Source organism: Xiphias gladius, chromosome 15 (genome assembly GCF_016859285.1).
Source record: "Xiphias gladius isolate SHS-SW01 ecotype Sanya breed wild chromosome 15, ASM1685928v1, whole genome shotgun sequence".
Classification (NCBI taxonomy): domain Eukaryota; kingdom Metazoa; phylum Chordata; class Actinopteri; order Istiophoriformes; family Xiphiidae; genus Xiphias; species Xiphias gladius.
In genome coordinates, this window is record NC_053414.1 from 13,232,251 (window position 1) to 13,250,055 (window position 17,805).

The 17,805-nt window shown below is 40.8% G+C and overlaps 1 protein-coding gene across 1 annotated transcript in view; it reads right to left on the reverse strand.

Annotated features, from left to right (window-relative positions):
* Positions 1 to 1,006: 1,006 nt before the first annotated feature.
* The window catches only part of cntln (centlein, centrosomal protein), an 86,160-nt gene continuing 69,361 nt past the window's right edge, over positions 1,007 to 17,805 (reverse strand). The window contains exons 25-27 of the mRNA XM_040147379.1: positions 17,410 to 17,607; positions 11,040 to 11,114; positions 1,007 to 1,839 (exon numbers count right to left, since the gene is read on the reverse strand). Of these exons, the coding sequence (XP_040003313.1) occupies positions 1,729 to 1,839; positions 11,040 to 11,114; positions 17,410 to 17,607 (384 nt within the window). The 3' untranslated portion in view covers positions 1,007 to 1,728. The remainder of the gene's footprint in view (positions 1,840 to 11,039; positions 11,115 to 17,409; positions 17,608 to 17,805) is intronic.

A 17,805-nucleotide genomic window follows, 5' to 3' on the forward strand; every position in this document is an offset into this window, starting at 1 on the left:
TGGCACCGATGCTTTGCTCTTCTATACCCACTGCGCCACCGGATTTCTCTGAGTTATTAATGTTTGTCATTAGCTGCATTACGCTGGAGGACAGTGACTGGAAAAAAACTGCAGAAAAATTTATATGGGACAAATATTGACAATAGCTGGCTCCTGGGTATTGGAGAAGAAGAAAAGATGCAAACTATGTTAATGAATGGTAATTAACCACCAGGGTTTGTCTCTCCTGGATCCCAGCTAAATTGGTCCCCGAGTTGCAGCTAGAGACAGTCCTGGCCTAATCCTTTATTATAAAAAGATAAAGGAAAACGACATCATTACCATATATTTGAGAAGGGAGGGGGGATTAAAAAGTGGAATTATTTCTTTTAATTCCTGAACGGAGGATTCTTCACACCATTGTTAATTATACATAATAAGAAGAAAAGAGGAAAGTGGTAAAGAGGAAAACAAAAGCTAGGAGAGTTAAAGAAAGGAGTAAAAAAAAAGGGATGATTTAAAGGGAGGAGTGTGAGGTCTCTTGTGTAGGAAGCCAACTCAAGGACAGAGGAGACCAGGATCATGGTTTAATATTCAACATGAATAATAACAGAGGGAGAAAAAGGGAAACAGATAAAAGGGGCTGGAGGTAGATATGTCAAGGATGGAACCATTCCTCTAATACACCCCTGTGCTGTGCTGTGTGTGCTCATGTGGACCCTTGTTAATGATGTCAACAGCAGGGGTCACTTGTTACAGACAGGAACCATGCCAACAGTCAGCTGTCAATCATGACAGAGGTGTGAGAACCCTGCTGTCCACTAGAGCATCCTCAGTCACCATCACACACTGACTGACAGTCCTTTGAACTGCTGGAATGAAGAAAATACAAGGGAGCATTTAAACAAGAAACAAGGCCATGAAATTCACAACATTAAACGCACTCTTCGAATAACAGAATATAGACAAAATTAAGAGAAAGGAGTTTTTATTTTGAAATTAAGAAGAGGTTTTGAGAAAGAAAATGAGTAATATTTAGCATAATTGCCTATTAAATTATCAACAGAACAAATACTTACAGAGTAGAAGCTGTAACAATTTATATAGTTTTAAGCATCTCAAACAAAATTAATTTATTTCAGAAATAAATACTGAGCTCCAGTCATTGGATAGGGTCTCTGAGAGCAGAGTAATCAGGTCTGATAAATGGATCTAACCTCTTACAGTGAATATTCTGCTCTGTGCCGCACTCTCGACTTTCTCAGAATGTTGGCTTAGCATTGCTAGGTCAAGTTCCTGCACCCTTAGGTCCTTGGGGTGCCAAATAAATTAGGGGGAGAGGTAAAAGAGATTTAAAAACGAGAAAAAAAACTAACAAACGAACAAGCCCAAACAAAAGTCTAACTTAAACATTAGCGTAACCATTTGCCTTATCACCCCAGGTCTGCATTGAGAGTGGGGAAGATTGGCTGCACTGTAAATTATCTTGGTGCGAAAGGGCCATGTCTGATAGACATAGTACACTGAGCGCTAACACAGATGTCGAGAGCTCATTTACAAAAGCCGTGCTGCTGTGTTGCGCCAGTGGCCCAGAGTGAGTCGACAGCGCTTTTCTCACAAATATTGGTTGTGCTGCCCTGGCCCAGCTTGGCTCGGCCCAGCTCCCACTGAGTAGGAACCGGTGAGGGAGGGAAGGAGGGAGGGAGAAAAAGAAGAGGATGACAGTTTTCCCAGCCTCAGCCCAGGGAGTCAGGCTTTTTCGCTGACTGGTGTTGTGAGCGTGGCCAGCTCTTCTGTCAGCACTTTCCTCTCCTTCATCTTCACGCGCACAGCCTCCATTAGCTGGCCGGCAGAGGGGATCTGCAGGGGAGGGGAAGGATAGAAAAAGGGTGTGGGGGCGGTGGTAGAAAGGGGTTAGAGAAAATGAAGAAAACACACAAATATACCCCTATTAGAGGAAAGTCAGATTTTTGACACCTGGCAGCTATTCAGTTTTGTGAAACAAGAAAACCTCAGTTGGGGCGTGAGGACTTGTGAAACCTTTGAGGGACCATTCACGTTGAATGTTTTCACAAAGCAATTCACAAAACAGGCTGCGAAGCAGTGGTTTCAACACTTAATTTCACACTTTCCTTTTTTCTGAGCTTCCATTCTCAGGTACTGATAATACATGATTTTTAAGTATTAAAAGAAAGGCTCACATTTTTTCAAGTCTGTCTTAAAGCAACATTCACTTGCCTATATGTACATTTAAGAAGTTCTGGGTGTTTCTCTCCAGTTCATACTGGCAGTGAAGAGATTAATTCCTAAAGTAATTCCAATGTAAGAGAAGTGGGGACAAAATCCACAGTCCTCATTCTTGGGCTTAGCTAAAGGTAATGTAGGGCCTCAGTAGTTTAAGTTAGACTAATCAAGGAAGTATCTGCCAAAGTTATAGCCTTCTGTTACCATCTCTCCACTGCAGCTCACCAAGAGAAAATTTTCTATGTAAATAGAAGTTGGTATTTTATGCTAAAATTGCTGTAATCTTGAAAGAAACCCATATGACTTTGAAAACTCAGATTGCGCCATATAAACTTGCTTCATATAAACTTTATCATAATCATAATCAGATTCCTTGTATGCGTTTGTTTACGCATACAAGGATTTGTACAAGGAATTTGACTCCGGTTTCTCGTGGCTATTTATGTACTTGGATACAGTTCCAAGAACAATGTTTAGGAAGAACAAACATAAACATATAACTTAGACTGTATTTTTGCATTGAAAAAGGACTGTGGATTTTGTCCCTCATCTTACATTGGAATCATGTCAGAAAGGGATCGCTTCATGGCCAATAGTGACAAGCGGAATAATTACAGCAACCAAAAACTGTAAATATGGGTTCTGAGAAGTATTTCAAAGCAAACTGAAAAAATGTGAACTTGTCGTTTAAGTACAGGAAAATGGCAACTGCTGTCTTGTTTTGGTGGGGCTGTAGACACACTATGCTTACCCCAGAAGCTTAAATTGATCACTTTTCAGCAGACACGCACCGAGGCATAATCAAAACAGTCTAGGCATCACTGGGGACATTTATAGAATTGTTGTCTTTTTAGTGGACTGTATCTGTGCTGGGAAGGTAAGAGGATGAGAACTGTTGGCCACTTAACCATACAGGACGACAAAGGTTGAGTATGAAGAAACTTTCTATACGTGTTTTCTAATTGTTGTCGTGCAAATTCTGGAAAGGTGAAAATAAAGAGTTGGGCAGGTCTCTCCTCAGATTTGAGGCTAATTTGTTTTTGCTCTGAATCAACACAAGGATTTTATGGTCATTAGGGTGCCTGATCAAAGGCAGGTATTCATACTGTATCACCCATAAATATTCACTTCAAGCCTTTTTTGAGTGAGGGAAACAAACTAATTCCCTGAGCAACTTCCCAAGTCACATGGCCTGACATGAGAAGTGGATGGGCCAAACTGAAAATAGTGACTTCAGTGTCATGAAATGTTTCACTTTTTATCTCTTAAAAGAGAACGTGCAAAAATAAACTATTGAAACATACATAGAGAAACGACTGATACAAGTCTGAAGTGCTGTAACAAACTTTACTGTATAACATCTCCAGGAGGGAATACAAGGTATTGTGTTGCTTTGAAGTGATTAACACAAACTCACAACACATATTGGAATTAGGTCTGTAACTGACATGTTTTAAGGACCAGAAAATCCCTGTGATGTGATCTGAAACCATCATCTTATCAATTTCCAATACATCTGCAGAGTGAGAGCCTCAAAAACTTGCATACACATACAAAAACACACACAGTCCCCCCGCCCCCTGACTCTTCTCTATTTTTCATTAAAGGTAACAGGAGCTGGGAACACAAGGCCTTGTGTGCTGGGAAGTGTCTGTGAAAGTGTGTGTGTGTGCAAACTTGAGCATGTGTTCTACAGTGGGGAGTCAGTTCCAACAGCACTGGATGCATCAAACACACAGCACTATTCCTCAGAGAACCACTACACTGAAGTAACTGCTGAGATATCTCCCTCTGCCTCTGTCCTCCTGGGAAAACTCACTCTTTCTGTCTCTCTCTCTCTTTCGCGCACACGCGCACGCACACACACACACAAACACGATTTCCTGATCAGCTAATTGCACTTAGAGCCACTAACTATGCAAACAACCCCCACTAAAATAGAGACACAGCCACAACACAAGGCTCTATGGGACAGCAAAGTGGGAGACCGGATCATTAAAAGTACAGATATCGGGAATATGGGTAAACAACAATAACAGGTAAACATGATCTAGATAAACGTAACATGAGTATGATTTAAGCCTAAAACATAATAAAACTATGAAAGAACACCTATCTACTGTCAATTCTTCATTTTTTTTAGTTTTTTTGGGGCATTTTAAGTCTTTATCACAGACAGTGGAGAGATGACAGGAAATGAGAGAAAGAGATGCAACAAAATGCTTCATTAAAGTGGATATACTGTATATCACAAAGTACAGTGAGAGAACTTTTTAGTCTCTTGGTTGAGAAATGATTCTATTGCGTTAAAATAAAATACCTCTAGTTCTGATTCGTTTGCCTACGTCTCCCTATTGTGACTGAAATCAGCAGATTCTGGCACAAGGAAACACAAGCGTTCACACTCAGTCTCACAAATGGGACAAGCAGGACTATCATACCCTTTCATCTACCTGCCACATTTGCTGGGGACCAATACCCTGCAGGGTGGTTGGAGGTAAGCTGCGATGCAGGTGCTCTACTGGATCCCCTGGGCTGCTTAAGGCAGTGTTAGAAACTGGTGGTAATGTTATGGTACAGTTGCTTTAGCTGGGCCCCTGTCCCCTTTGGCAGACCTAGCCAGCACCAGTGCTAAGCAACACAACCACTTTTTTGTAAGAGGTCCTGTCCCCTTTGGCAACACTGAAATATCTACTGTAGCATTAAGCCATAATAACTCACATCCATTACTATTCAACAGGCCCTGCAGAGCAGACCTTTTGTCTAGGTATGATTTCATGAACATGTTTCAGAAGTGAACTGACGTGTAAAGCCACTGACACTGACAAGTGTGTGTATATGTGTGTGTGTGTGTGTGTGTGAGTAGACAAGGACAGGCGCTGCAAGCAAAAGGTGTTTTTAGGAGCCAATTAAATTACATTGCTATTCTATAGCCTGGGGCACACCTCAAGGCAAGGAGCAGCTCAAAGTTGCAGCACTCCGGTGACCATTGTCTGGTAGTGGCATTACACACACCAACTTTTTTTTCTTAAAAGATCGATCATTCCAGTTCTTTTGTCTTCTCCCTTGGAACGGGTTAGTGCAATTATTTCCAGGGGCCCAGAGTAGTTGTAGAGATTGTGTCAGGCTGCTGGATATCTAAATGAGTAAAATGAGGAGGGAGGGGGATTCAGAGAGCCTAAAAAAAATATAAGGGTGAACATCATCCAGATTTCTGCATGCGTTCAGCAAATAACAACTAAGTGTTTTTTCTGAGTTATTCACTAGTTTACCTCTTTATCAATATAAATGTAATAGCCATAGAAAATTAGGTAAATGTTGCTGCTTAATTTATCTCCAATATTCTATTGCAGAAATGCTTTTGGGTCCTTCAAAAGTCTTACAGGAAAGTGTACCTGTATACCTTTAACAACATCATAACTTATATACAGTTGGTATATTTTTACAGTAATAAACAAAGAAGGATACTATTGCTTAATTTCATATTAACTGTAACAAAGTAAGGTGTCACATTTGACTGGAATGAAAAGGGTTTTTTCAAAGTGGTGAAGGATTCCTGCTATAAATCTCTGTCCCTGGCTGGTGAACTGTCTCCAATCTAGGCCACTATTCAAGGTAAGGGAGAAGTAGTTACAGTAGTTTTATCACAGAGGGGAAAAACAGCTCTTTGATCTTTGATCTTCTCACTTTTGTTTGAAAATCAAATTTATCATACGGGGGAATAACAACAACAACAACATGATAAATAGATTTAAAAAAAAAAAAAAAAAGCCCAAGCACAAAGGCACCATACTAAGAAGCCTTGCATTTGATTATCTCCGATAATGAATATGTCACAATTGCAAAAAGGGGCTCAGGTAAGAAAACCACCAAAGCACCGACAAGCCTATTCTCTCCCTCTCCTTCGTAATTACCTACCCCTGCAGCGGAACAGATCCCTCTCTTTTCTCCCCTTTAGGCCACTAGAGACTGATATGAAAGGGAATTGGACACTTGGGGCCACAAATACTGTAATTAAAAATCTCTCCTTTTCTTGATAAGTTGTTTGGAAACATCATTTCAGTGTGCAACATGCATTTGTTAGGGATCTGACCTAAATACACCCTAGATTAAACACAGGAAAGCACCGGGTCTTTGTTTCAGGTTCCTACTCATTAGGTGTGAAAATGAGGTGATTCAGGCACGATCGGGGTATAAATATAGAAAGGTGATATCCATAGAAAAGAGATGCAGGTAGAATTCAGCAATCAAGAACACACCCCTGATTAGCAGTATGGCTCATTGGCCGAGGTAACATACTGGGAAGCAGTGACAGTCAACAAAAGTGGCTGTGCCTACAGCAAACTGTCACATAAAAAACAAGATGGTGGTAAAAAAAAAAAATTCGATGTTTGTACTGTGACGTAAGGGGATTTGACACATCTAGCCAGTGCGAGTTCACTGTGTGTCAAAGGAAGACCCTTGGGTGCAATCAGACTGGCAGTTACCTTAAAGCTCTAAAATAGCATTATAGTACCTCAAGATAATATTATTCACCTGGCCTATCCTAACAAATCTAACCTCCTGAAATGTGCTGTTTGCTATCCTCTGACAGGGTAAGTAATGACCCCAACCCTTTAAATGGCAAAAGAACAGCACCAGCAAGCTATATCTGCCGTTTCTATTCATGTGAAATTCAAGTTGAATATACTGAGTAAGTCACAATGTGCTATGGTATGAACAATAACTTTCACACCAGCCTCTTCCGGGGAACCCCCCCTCCTAGTCCCTGCCACTGTTCTAGTGACATATTTACAGTACAAAGGCTAAGCTTGAGTCCCCTCCACACACATACAAACACAGTTACAGAGACAAAAAAAGAGTGGCTGATTTAATTAGCTCAATCATTAAATGAGGCTTAATTAGAGTCACTTTCCTTCAGAGAGAAGTGTGGGACTCAGAGCTGTTCCTTGTCATTAGAGAGGCATAATGAGCCACACAACACAACACACTACCCCTCACCCCCGCAGCACTAACAACAATAGAAAACTTTCTCAGTACATTAACACTGTAATGCATGGAGCATGGAGCCTTTGATATGTTTAATACAGGGGGTTAATGATGTAATGCCCTATGAAGTCTCAGTATGGTGAGAACCTTTGATAAGAAGTGACAAAAATGAAGTCTGTTATTTAACACCATAAAAATTATGCCATTTCGTGTTGTAGCAATGAGCTACAGCAACCTCTCCCCACAGTTCAATAAGGGTTTGAAATTACAAGAATCATTTCACACCTGTAGTCCTGCATAAACACCTTTGTTTTTGTATAACATATCCCATCAAGATTGGTCCAGCCTGTCTCTAGTACTGTCTTAATGTAATGTCCACCTGCTTGTTATAGTTGGGAGGCTGATAAGAAGTGATGCTTGTACGTCTCCCTTGGGTGTGATTGTGAGGTAAATATTAGCAGGCCCTCAGCGCCACCCCATACCAGTAAACCAAACCACTGTCCTCTCATAAAGAAATCAACAGAGTCAATGACTTTTTAAATGTTATTATGCTGTCATGAGGCTTGAGATGGGTATGTGTGTGCACAAAATGAGTCTGAAAAATGATCTGGAGGGAATGTGTGTGTTTGCGTGCATGTGCACACGCTTGCATGCACATGCTCCTCCTGTTCATTATTGGCCAGCAGCAGAAGCCAGTCATTTCCCTGTCTTCATAAAGACTTGGCCCATTAAATTCTACCTCAAGTCAATAATTAGGACTCCACAAATAAACCAAAGGCAATTAAATCAATGCTTCCCCGGGTCTGTGCCTGGACCCGACGGCCCACATGGACACTCCATCTTCAGTGCTGGCCTTATTCATGGTGGGTTGCTATGGAGCCATACAGTGCACCCCCTGGCCTGCTCATGATTATTAGATAGCACCATCCTTCGATCCTGGCTATGGAGCGCTGCTTACGGTGGCTCTCTACTGAGATGCATAGGGTTTGATTTCATTAACTCACCAGTGGAGGTGAGAGACAAGGAAATGAATGCAATGTTTCATTTGGTTTTGAGTGGACATGTGGGGCAGCAGTGAGGGGGCTCTAGAAATCTATGCCACTTCGTTGGCATGAAGGGAGGAGTAACTCAACACATACACAGTCACATTTCTCCAACACGTACTGTTTGCCAATGTGTTGCGGATGTCTCTCTTTCTTGTTCTGTTGACATGTAGCCGTGCATGACAGTAATAGCGAACAATGACCCACACACAGAGACTCAGACTCAGACTCAGACACACACACACATACACACCACAGAGTGAGTGATGGGTTTGCTATTGACAGGGCCACTGAGATAATAAAGTGCTGTCCCACTGGCAGCTCCATTAGGCACTGACAGTGACAAGATGAGGCTGTCGTGAGTGTGCACATGCACACACAAATATGTACACATACCCACACATGCACACACACAGATGGACACATCCTCATCCTCTTTCAGTGACAGCCAGCCAGTTAAGGACATGGATCTCTCTCATCTTTCCTTTCACTGGGTCTATTTATGTCTTTGTGTCTTTTTTATCCAAAGAAGTGTGTGTGAGTACAGCTCGGGGGTAAGATCATATCACTGTTAGGGGAGTGTGTTATTAGTGTCACAGGCAGGGTGACAGGCCAGGCCTTTCCACTACACAGATGTTCTGCTTGGTGAGCCTTTCACAAGCTATGACAGAGAGTAAAGAAACCAAGAGGGTACAGTATGAGACTTCTTGAAGTGTATTCCCTCACTAATAAAATTCTGGCTTCTCAGAATCAGTGGACATGTGTGGTACAGGCACATTATTATAGCAGTCTTAAAAATCTCAAATGGGGAGTTCTACATAATCTGACCGACATTCAGGTGATAAAAGCGTCTGCGTCAGATATAATACCGGCCCTTTGGAAAAAGGACAAAAATATGACAGAGACAGGAGGAGACAGAGCCTGGTGTCCCCTTGATCCAACAGTATGGTTTTAAAAACACAGAGAGCGAGAGGAAATCATGAGATAAGAAAAAAGAAGAAAAAATTATAAAAAAAATAAATAAACAAAAAAACAGAACAAGATGGACTTGAAAGGGGATAGAAAAAGTCTGTTTCAGTGAGGGGGGATGACTGTGGTGGTCCCAGCGGTCCCCACAGGGACCTGGGGGCGAGTCTCAGCCTTGTCATACTCCACTCTTCTCCTCCTCCACTCCCCACACCAGCTCCAGCAACCCCCCCCTACCACCCGTTCTGCCCACGGAAAACGTCGATAGCAGGCTGCTGGTGCCGAGGTCTCTGGTGGACACTAGCTCATTCTCCCGGCATCGACAGGCCCGCCAAATCAATATTTAGTTCCCCACTAACAAGCTGCCTCGGGGTCTGAGCCAGAGAGAGAGCGAGAGAGAGCGAGAGAGAGGAATGCGGGACAGTGGAGGATGGCAGAGAGAGACAGAGAACAGGGACTGAGAGCTGTCCAGCTAGAAGGGAAAAACATAGATTCAGTAGAGTGTTGTGAGTGTGTGTGTGTCTGTGTTAGTGTGTGTATTAGTGTAGGAGGGGGAGAGGAAGGTGGAAAGGTCAGAAGAAGATCTGGGGAACAAGAGAACAGTGTCTGGTATGTGTCGTGGTGCGGAGGCGACGCATGAGTGCCTCCGGCAGCCGCTGACAAGAACACAGACAAGACACACATACACACACTCGACACTCTCAATCATACACATATCACAGTGAGCAGACGTTGACAGCACTCGAGTAAAGCTCCAGCAGAGCACTCACAGATGAGTGGCTGTGCACACAAAGACACACACACACACACACACACACACACACACAAACACGCACACACGCAAACTCACAGTGAGGATGTACTTGCTTTTCTTTGTTTTATCTTTTGCATCATTGTTTCAGAGCCTGGAGCAGGACACATTTGGGTGGTAACTAAAATTCATCCTCCATTTACTGATTTGGGTGAAACTGGTGTCCAGTTGTTTCTACATTGAAGACTGACAAAGCAGCACGTCCGCAATGTTAGGCTACAATATTTGGTATGAAAGGTAGCCAGACAAAAACGCCCAACCAATATGAAAATACAAACACCTAGAGATCAAGCTTGAAAATCAAGACTTTTTCACAAAAAAAAAGTCTAAAAGACCTTGGCATTTTAATTATTTCTACATAAATACACCAAGTAACTTTATTATTGAATCCTAAAATGGAATTATAACTTAAATTATGTATCACAAAACATCTCTCTGCTCTGTAAAACATAAAAAAAAATCTGGCAATATTAACAACTTTTAACAAATTAGCATACATCTTATTAATAAGTAAATGTAAACATCTAGCTGTTTGTAAAACAAGAAACAAACACTAAATTCAACAAAATAATGTGCAGAAAACGCAGAAAACAAACTTCCTCCTGTTGGAAAAGTGTATCATTTTCTTTGCCATGAGATGAGTCAAGCAGTGTTGTATTTAATATTAGAGTTAGCACTCTCAAGGCCACAGCTGGTAGTTTCAAAATTATGAAATAGTGGTGGACTAATAACCAGTAATGCAGTAGAGATTACAGTCCCACAAAACCAGTGCAATTTTTTGAGAATTATTGGTTTTGAGAGAGTACCAGTCTGCTCCATTTCAAAAAGAAAAATTTCTTCTGACACTCCAGACAACACCTCTTCTACTAATCAAACCTCAAATTAAAGCTACACTGGGCTGAAAAATTATTTTACTATAAAAGGAGGTTGCTAATAGTTTACACAAGACTTCTTATCACTGATAAGTGCAGGAATGAGTAATGATATTGCAGACGGGTGAGCCTTACCATTTGCTGCAGGATGTGGTTTAGCTGGTCCAGCCACTCCTGGTCTCTTTGACTCTCTGAACGAGCCTCTGTTCCCTGCAAAACACAGGCCAATATGTATATATATTCATGGACAGGTTGCAGACTGAAAAGTAAAAATGGTGATAGACATCATGCTGATGTTTAGAGAGAATACTTGCGTCACCTATAATATTAGTGTTTTTTACATGGATGAATTGTGTAAAAAATCAAGTGAGTCAGACTCAAGATGTGCTCGATAGTTTTTCTAGAGAGAACCTGCCACTGTATCTTAACACTGGCCTCTGTGTGTCTCCTGCTTGAGGGCAGAATTGTAGCATCACACCAGCCAGGACCTTGAAGGAACTCTCTGGAGACTCAGTGGCAGGGTATGCCAGTATATGTTTGCATGCTACTCATGTATAAAGACCTAACAGAGTGGTAGCCTTGTTACTGCTAATGAACAGGGTGAAGAGCGACTGCATGGCCATGTACTCCTCAGCACTAATGTGCTACCTCTTCACTTTGAACCCCAGGTGTTGCTGCTCAGAATTATGTGACGAAGGGTGTGTGTGTGTGTGTGTGTGTGTGTGTGTGTGTGTGTGTGTGTGTGTGTGTATGTATGCAGCTTCCAGACCTGGCAGACCTAACAGACACAATCCTGGGAATTCTAGAGTGGCAGGAACTGTCCAAAGCCACACGTCCGCATGGCGGCTCATGCAGGATTTATGTGAAGCCTGATAGTCTGCTTCAGGTGCTGACTTCACTACAGTGTGCTCTGAAGATGACCCAATATTCATAGCAATATGGATGTGAGTCAGACAAACAAACTTCGGTTTTCAAACTACTAAAACATAATCTGACCAATTATGTTGTTGAGAATCCTCCTCTGAGAAAAATATTATAATGGGAAGTGTTACTGTACAATCTGAATATGTGCAGTTGTTTTGTGGAGCAGCTGACTGCACACATGTTGCATAAATTCCCAATGTGAAAAAAATTCAGTACCATAAAAGGAAATAGAAAATCCATCTATATTATTATTATATCACGATTATTGGATTCCGATATTCGGATCAAGAATCGTTTAAAAAAAAAAAAATCTGATTGCCGATAAAATTGATTAATTTAAAAATGCGCTCTGATGCAGCTGCCTCTCTCTGTGTAGTCACCATGCTGTGGTCTTAAGCAATGTCCCGGCCACAGCAATATCTGATAGGCTATAACTGGTGAAGTGTAACCTATCAACACCGAAGGCTACAGGTACAGACAGATACAGAGAAACGCATTTGCAACATCACGATGTTGAACAAGTTAATCTGTTGATCCAAAACACACTGAGCAAGAGAGAGCAGGAGACTGAGAGGGAGAGAAAGAAACCATTGCTAACTGCTAAGCTAAAGTAAGTAGCAGATCTGAATAGCGACAGTATGATTAGCAAGAAAGTTGCTAAAAGAAGGAGAAAGCTATGAGTTCTTGAGCAGAAATAGTGTAAAAATTTTGCAAAAGTTGGGGGGGGGGCTGTTGGATATATGATAAAACTATTAAATTAAAGAACATCTTTTTGCTACCAGGTGTATATGCATTGGTATTTTTCCCAGGTGAAAACCGCACTAAAAGCAACCAATAAATTCCAGTCAGGCACTTTGCAGCCTGTGCATACTACTGATAATTACAAATATACACTCAGTTGGCAGTTTATTAGGTACACCTAGCTAAAACTAATGCAGGCTAATACAACAATCCTGCAATAAATCCTCCCTTCATGAAGGTTATACTGTTCAGTTTTTATTAAAATTGTTTTAGAGAGTCATTGAATCAACTGTCTGATCATTTTGGAGGAGGTAGTGTGTGGTGCCGTTGAACTGTATTGCATTATACAGAGAGGTGTTTCTGTTATTTAACCTACCTTCATTGGTATAAGTGGAGTGGAAAAAATAATAGAAACACCTTAACACCATGGCCGGGGTCCATAGACTTAATTTAGTAGTAGTTTTGTGTTTGTTTGTGATTTTCATTTTTACTGCAAATGCATATTGGTTCCAAATATCGGTTATCAGTCTCCTTGATTACTATCCTTGATAATCGGTATTGGAACGGCCCTGGCAAAAAAAAAAAAAAAATCATTCGACTCCTAGTTTCCAGTACTCTGTGTGGCTGACTCATGCAGACGCCTGTACTACAAAGCAACATTTTGGGTCAGCGAGATAACTGTGGGTTTAACCTTGGGTTTCCAGGGGTTTCTTACTGGGGTACATCACCATGGTAACTTATGCTGCAAACCTAACCTGCTCCGTTCGAGATAACAGATCAGTTTTTATAAAAGCACCGCCTACTGACCAATCAATTCTCTTGGGAATTGGCATCACCATTTGTAGAAGATCCTGTGGAGCTCAGTGCGGATCGTGAGAGGGTCTCTTAGGAGGGCTTAGGAGATCTTCTTCATTTCCTTTTTTTTTCCTGTTGGCTGCAAGCAACGTCAAAACCATTTCCTTGTGCTTTTGTATACTGCTATCATCCACAATAGGGACTGACTGAAGAACTAAAGCCTTTTTCTTGTTGCACTTATAAGATATGAAAGTAAGCCTTCTTACTGCTTTGAATTATGTTTTTATTTATTTATTATTTATTTTTATTTGCTCCCAAGTCCGTTTGACACCGCGTGGGTTGCAGCTGAAAGAATAATAATAATAAAACTGTCATAAATGCCATAAGAATACATCTAAGAAACACATTAATTTAATGGAATACACTAAGGTAATTATAGTCAGATCTACTTGTGCTCTAGTGATGGGGCAGTGATATTATAAGCCTATCAACTTACACATCCACATAGTTGGCAATTTTTTGCCAGCTATCCTTCCTGCATTTGGCAGCAGCAACTGCTGCATTCAGCCTGGATTACGTGTTTTCATTCTTTGTATTTGTCTAATATTATAGTTTGCTCTTTCTTTGTAAAATATGCTGCTCTGCCTCCAGTAGAGCTGTCAATGTTTGTGATTGATCATATGCTGCAAACACTGCCCCTTTTATGTGAACAAGCTCGGAAAAACCTGGGTTAACTTACTGAGTTGATAACCACTGTTCTGTGACTGCTGCAGACTAATGAAGCCAGATAACGAAAAGACATCCCAGATATGTTGAACTTGCTTCGTAGTACAGTCTTTTGGTCTTTTTTTTTTTTTTTTTTAACATGTAGCCACAAAAATAAAGGTGATTTACTTTTCTAATTTAACAAAGCTGTGTGCCTTGATTTTTGGGAAGAATCCATCCTCTTTCTTCTGGACAAAATTCAGAAACATTCAGAAAGACAGGGGCTGGGATGTTTAAGAATTCTGCACTGGACATAATCCTGTCAATGAGTAAGGTCTCAAGTTTCATCTTGTTGCACATTTTATCCCCCTGCAGCCCAGCATTCTTGTACCCCTTCATCTGATGACAGTGAGCATTTCATACAAAACAGACACAATATGTAAGTGTCACAATATGTATGACCAAGTATGTAAGCAATGGCCCTAGATATGGAGAATTGACATTTGGATCAATTAATGTGTTTCGCCTTAGCCGTCCTGAGCTTCCTGGAACACTGTGTGTGATCCTTGAGATAGCACTTGGGCCAGGCTAATTTCAGTGTATGTCTAATTAGTGACTGGTGCTTATACTAACTGAGAAGTAGATGGTGAGCAAGGGGGGGAGTGTGTGGTTATATTAGTGAGAGAGAGAAAAAGGGTGAGAGAAGAGAGCCTTCTTGTGACTGCTGCCTTCAAGCCTCCCACAGGGGTGAACATGGTGTGCAAAAGAGTGTGTGTGCATGAGAGTCAGTGTGCTTGTCCACCCTTGGTAGATATATAACAAAGCGTTGACTCTCCATCTAACATTGGGTGCAAAAACAAACTGGCCTAGCAATTATAGCCTTATTACATCTGCATCATTAACTCCACAACAAGTTGCCCAGGGAGCCTGGAGCTGCTCGGCCCTCTCTGGTCCTCAGTTGCACGCTATGGAATGGATAGAGGCAAATAACAGTGTGCAGAATGATACATGTGTGGGGCAGGTATGTTTGAGCACATTTATAAGCCTTCTTTGCATCTATCTACATACAGAACATTGATTTTGTGTGGGTTTTTATATGTGTTAGTGTGTAAGGGAGCAGCTGTAAGTTTCTGCATTTTGGTAAAAAGCTTTAAAATCAATTAATAAATTAAAAATAGAAAAAATAAAAAATAAAATAAATAAAATAAATAAATAAACAATAAAAAATTTTTTTTTTGAAGGAACAAATCAACAAACCAAGACTCATGCACTGGAGGAAAGAAAATATGTAGCCTTTGGAAGAGATGGTGGTAATTACATGAAGGTCATCTGTTCCCAATATCCTCCTAAAATATAACCACAACCAGGAATAATTCATTTAACATTTTGATACGCCAGAAATTCAAAAATGCATTGATTTCCAAACCGAGTACCAATGCCCTACAATGTTGAAAACTTCTGCAAATATTGTTGATAAGAGAAATCTGCCAAACTCGAGAAAAGTAGCTATGTTGGCAATGTAGTATTCTCATTTAAAAGTAAAACTGAAAAGTAAAAGCAATCCCAGTGAGTGAATAAATGAATACACTTGCTATGTGTTGGACTTGTTTAAGACTACCGGGACTTCCTGATAACCTCATGTCATGTTTTCAAGTCCAAAAAAAAAAAAAAACAAACAAAAAAAAACAAACATACAATCTACAAAATTTTGCAAAAGCTCAATACAAATCACAATTCTGAAAAAAGTATCATAAAACTTCAGCTCTGTAACAAAATTTTAAATAATTTTCAACACATTGTTGACACACAACAATGTGTGACAGACCTAGGCTAGCTGTATACTGGAGATCCATTTTTAAAGTGCACACGACTAGTTGCAGTCTCATCTGCACAGCAAAAGCACAGTTACGCTCATATTAGTTTAAGTAGGGTGCACTTGATTTTGAGTTACCTAACCCCATGCTGACTACGATCTACATAAAGTCACAGACTACCATTCTGCTCTTTTACTGTGTCCAGCATGAGTTTCAATTGGTGCAAATGTGAAATGACAGCCACCTAAACACACTTTCAGAAACAGATATAGACACACACTATTTCTCCTTGGATTTTTTTCTGACTTTACAAACCACACTCAGTAAAACGTGCACGCACCTAAATGGTTAAAATTGCTCTGTGACACAATATTTATTGTGATCTATAAATGTCCAATTAACAGAACAGGAAAAACACACTCATGATGTAAAGGCACAAGGCAGCCCACCATTAACCATCATTAATAGGACAGAAAAAACGGTGGTGAGGAGAAGAGAATGATTTTACCCACAGAGATTTCAGCTTTGATGAGGGGGACTTTTCGTCAAGTGAGAAACTGTTCCCAGTCATCTCTTGGGTGGAGCAGAGCTGCAAAGGACTAAAATTGGTTTCAAATGTGAGTAAGTGCCTGGTGTGTCATCTCTCATCTTGTGATAGATGGGAGGAAGTCCCCAGGGATGGGATGTTGATTGTAACATGGAGTTGCTAATTGATGACATGGCTAGGTATGATCGATGGCAGAGAAAGGTACCGCCAAGTTGGAAAAGTGTGCGAAACTCAGACTTTTACATGCAGGTAACAGTCAATAGCAAGAATTTTCAGTTCAACGACTGCTTTCACCAGTAAGAAAAGAGTTGTACTTATTCAACCTGTGCCATATTAAATCTTATATCAAGTTGACAAGACCTGCAGGTGTTGACAGGTTTTTGATCTTGTTGAGAGCAAGAACACTAGCTTTAAACATGAAGCCACATCCTTCTCTGTTGCACTTCAGCTTCCCAACTTATTAGGGACATGCCTTGGCGTGTGGTTAAACTTTACAAAACAATAATTGGTGTTCAGCCTTGCTTACTTGCCCACATCTATCTACCCATCAATAGGAGAAGGTCAGACAGAAGCAGAGATTTCCAGCAAGGCTAAATACCATTAGATACAGGTAAAATGAACTAGGAACAGAGGGCTTCTGTTTTTCCTTATTTCCTCCCTTCTCCACCACCACTAATTTACAGTTTCTGTTCTCAGAGGTTAGGCCAAAGTTACTGTAGCTCCTTGCCACTCATTTAGTTTCAATTGACAAAAAAGATACGCAACACTACAAATAAATATTGATGATATAATGTCTTTCCAAGTCCTCTGGTGCAATCACTAAGCAAAACCCCCTGAAAACTTTTAGGATGTTTCTAAATTTTACAGTACAGAAAATCTATTATAGGTATGTTGAGTGCTGTGGGCATAATCCAGACTTGATATAGATCCTCACGTTAGCATTTGTATAAAATGTTGGCCCACTGTCCCTTGGCCTTACCTGATCAGTGTCCATTATGTCTGCGAGTTCATTCTCTGACATATTGAGGATGGAGGCAGCGATGGACTTGGCTTTGATCATAGACTTGGCTGAGAGGCCGCCCTTTACTGCAACAGCACTGGCCTGCCTCAACCTCCTCCTCTTCATCAACTGCTGCTTGACCTCTTGAACGTCTAAAAGTATTTCACTGGCCAGAGCCTGAAGGGGGAGGAGAAGAAGGAATAAAAAAAGAAGAGGATGATGAAATGGATATGGAAAAACAAGAGGGATAGCTCTGCCTGACAGATGAATAAATGAAATTGATCAAGCATGCGCCAGAGAGGCCTAGTACATTATGGAGGAATATTGAGTTTGACACACTCAGATTCTCTTCGGTTTCGCCTCACGCTCCCTTGT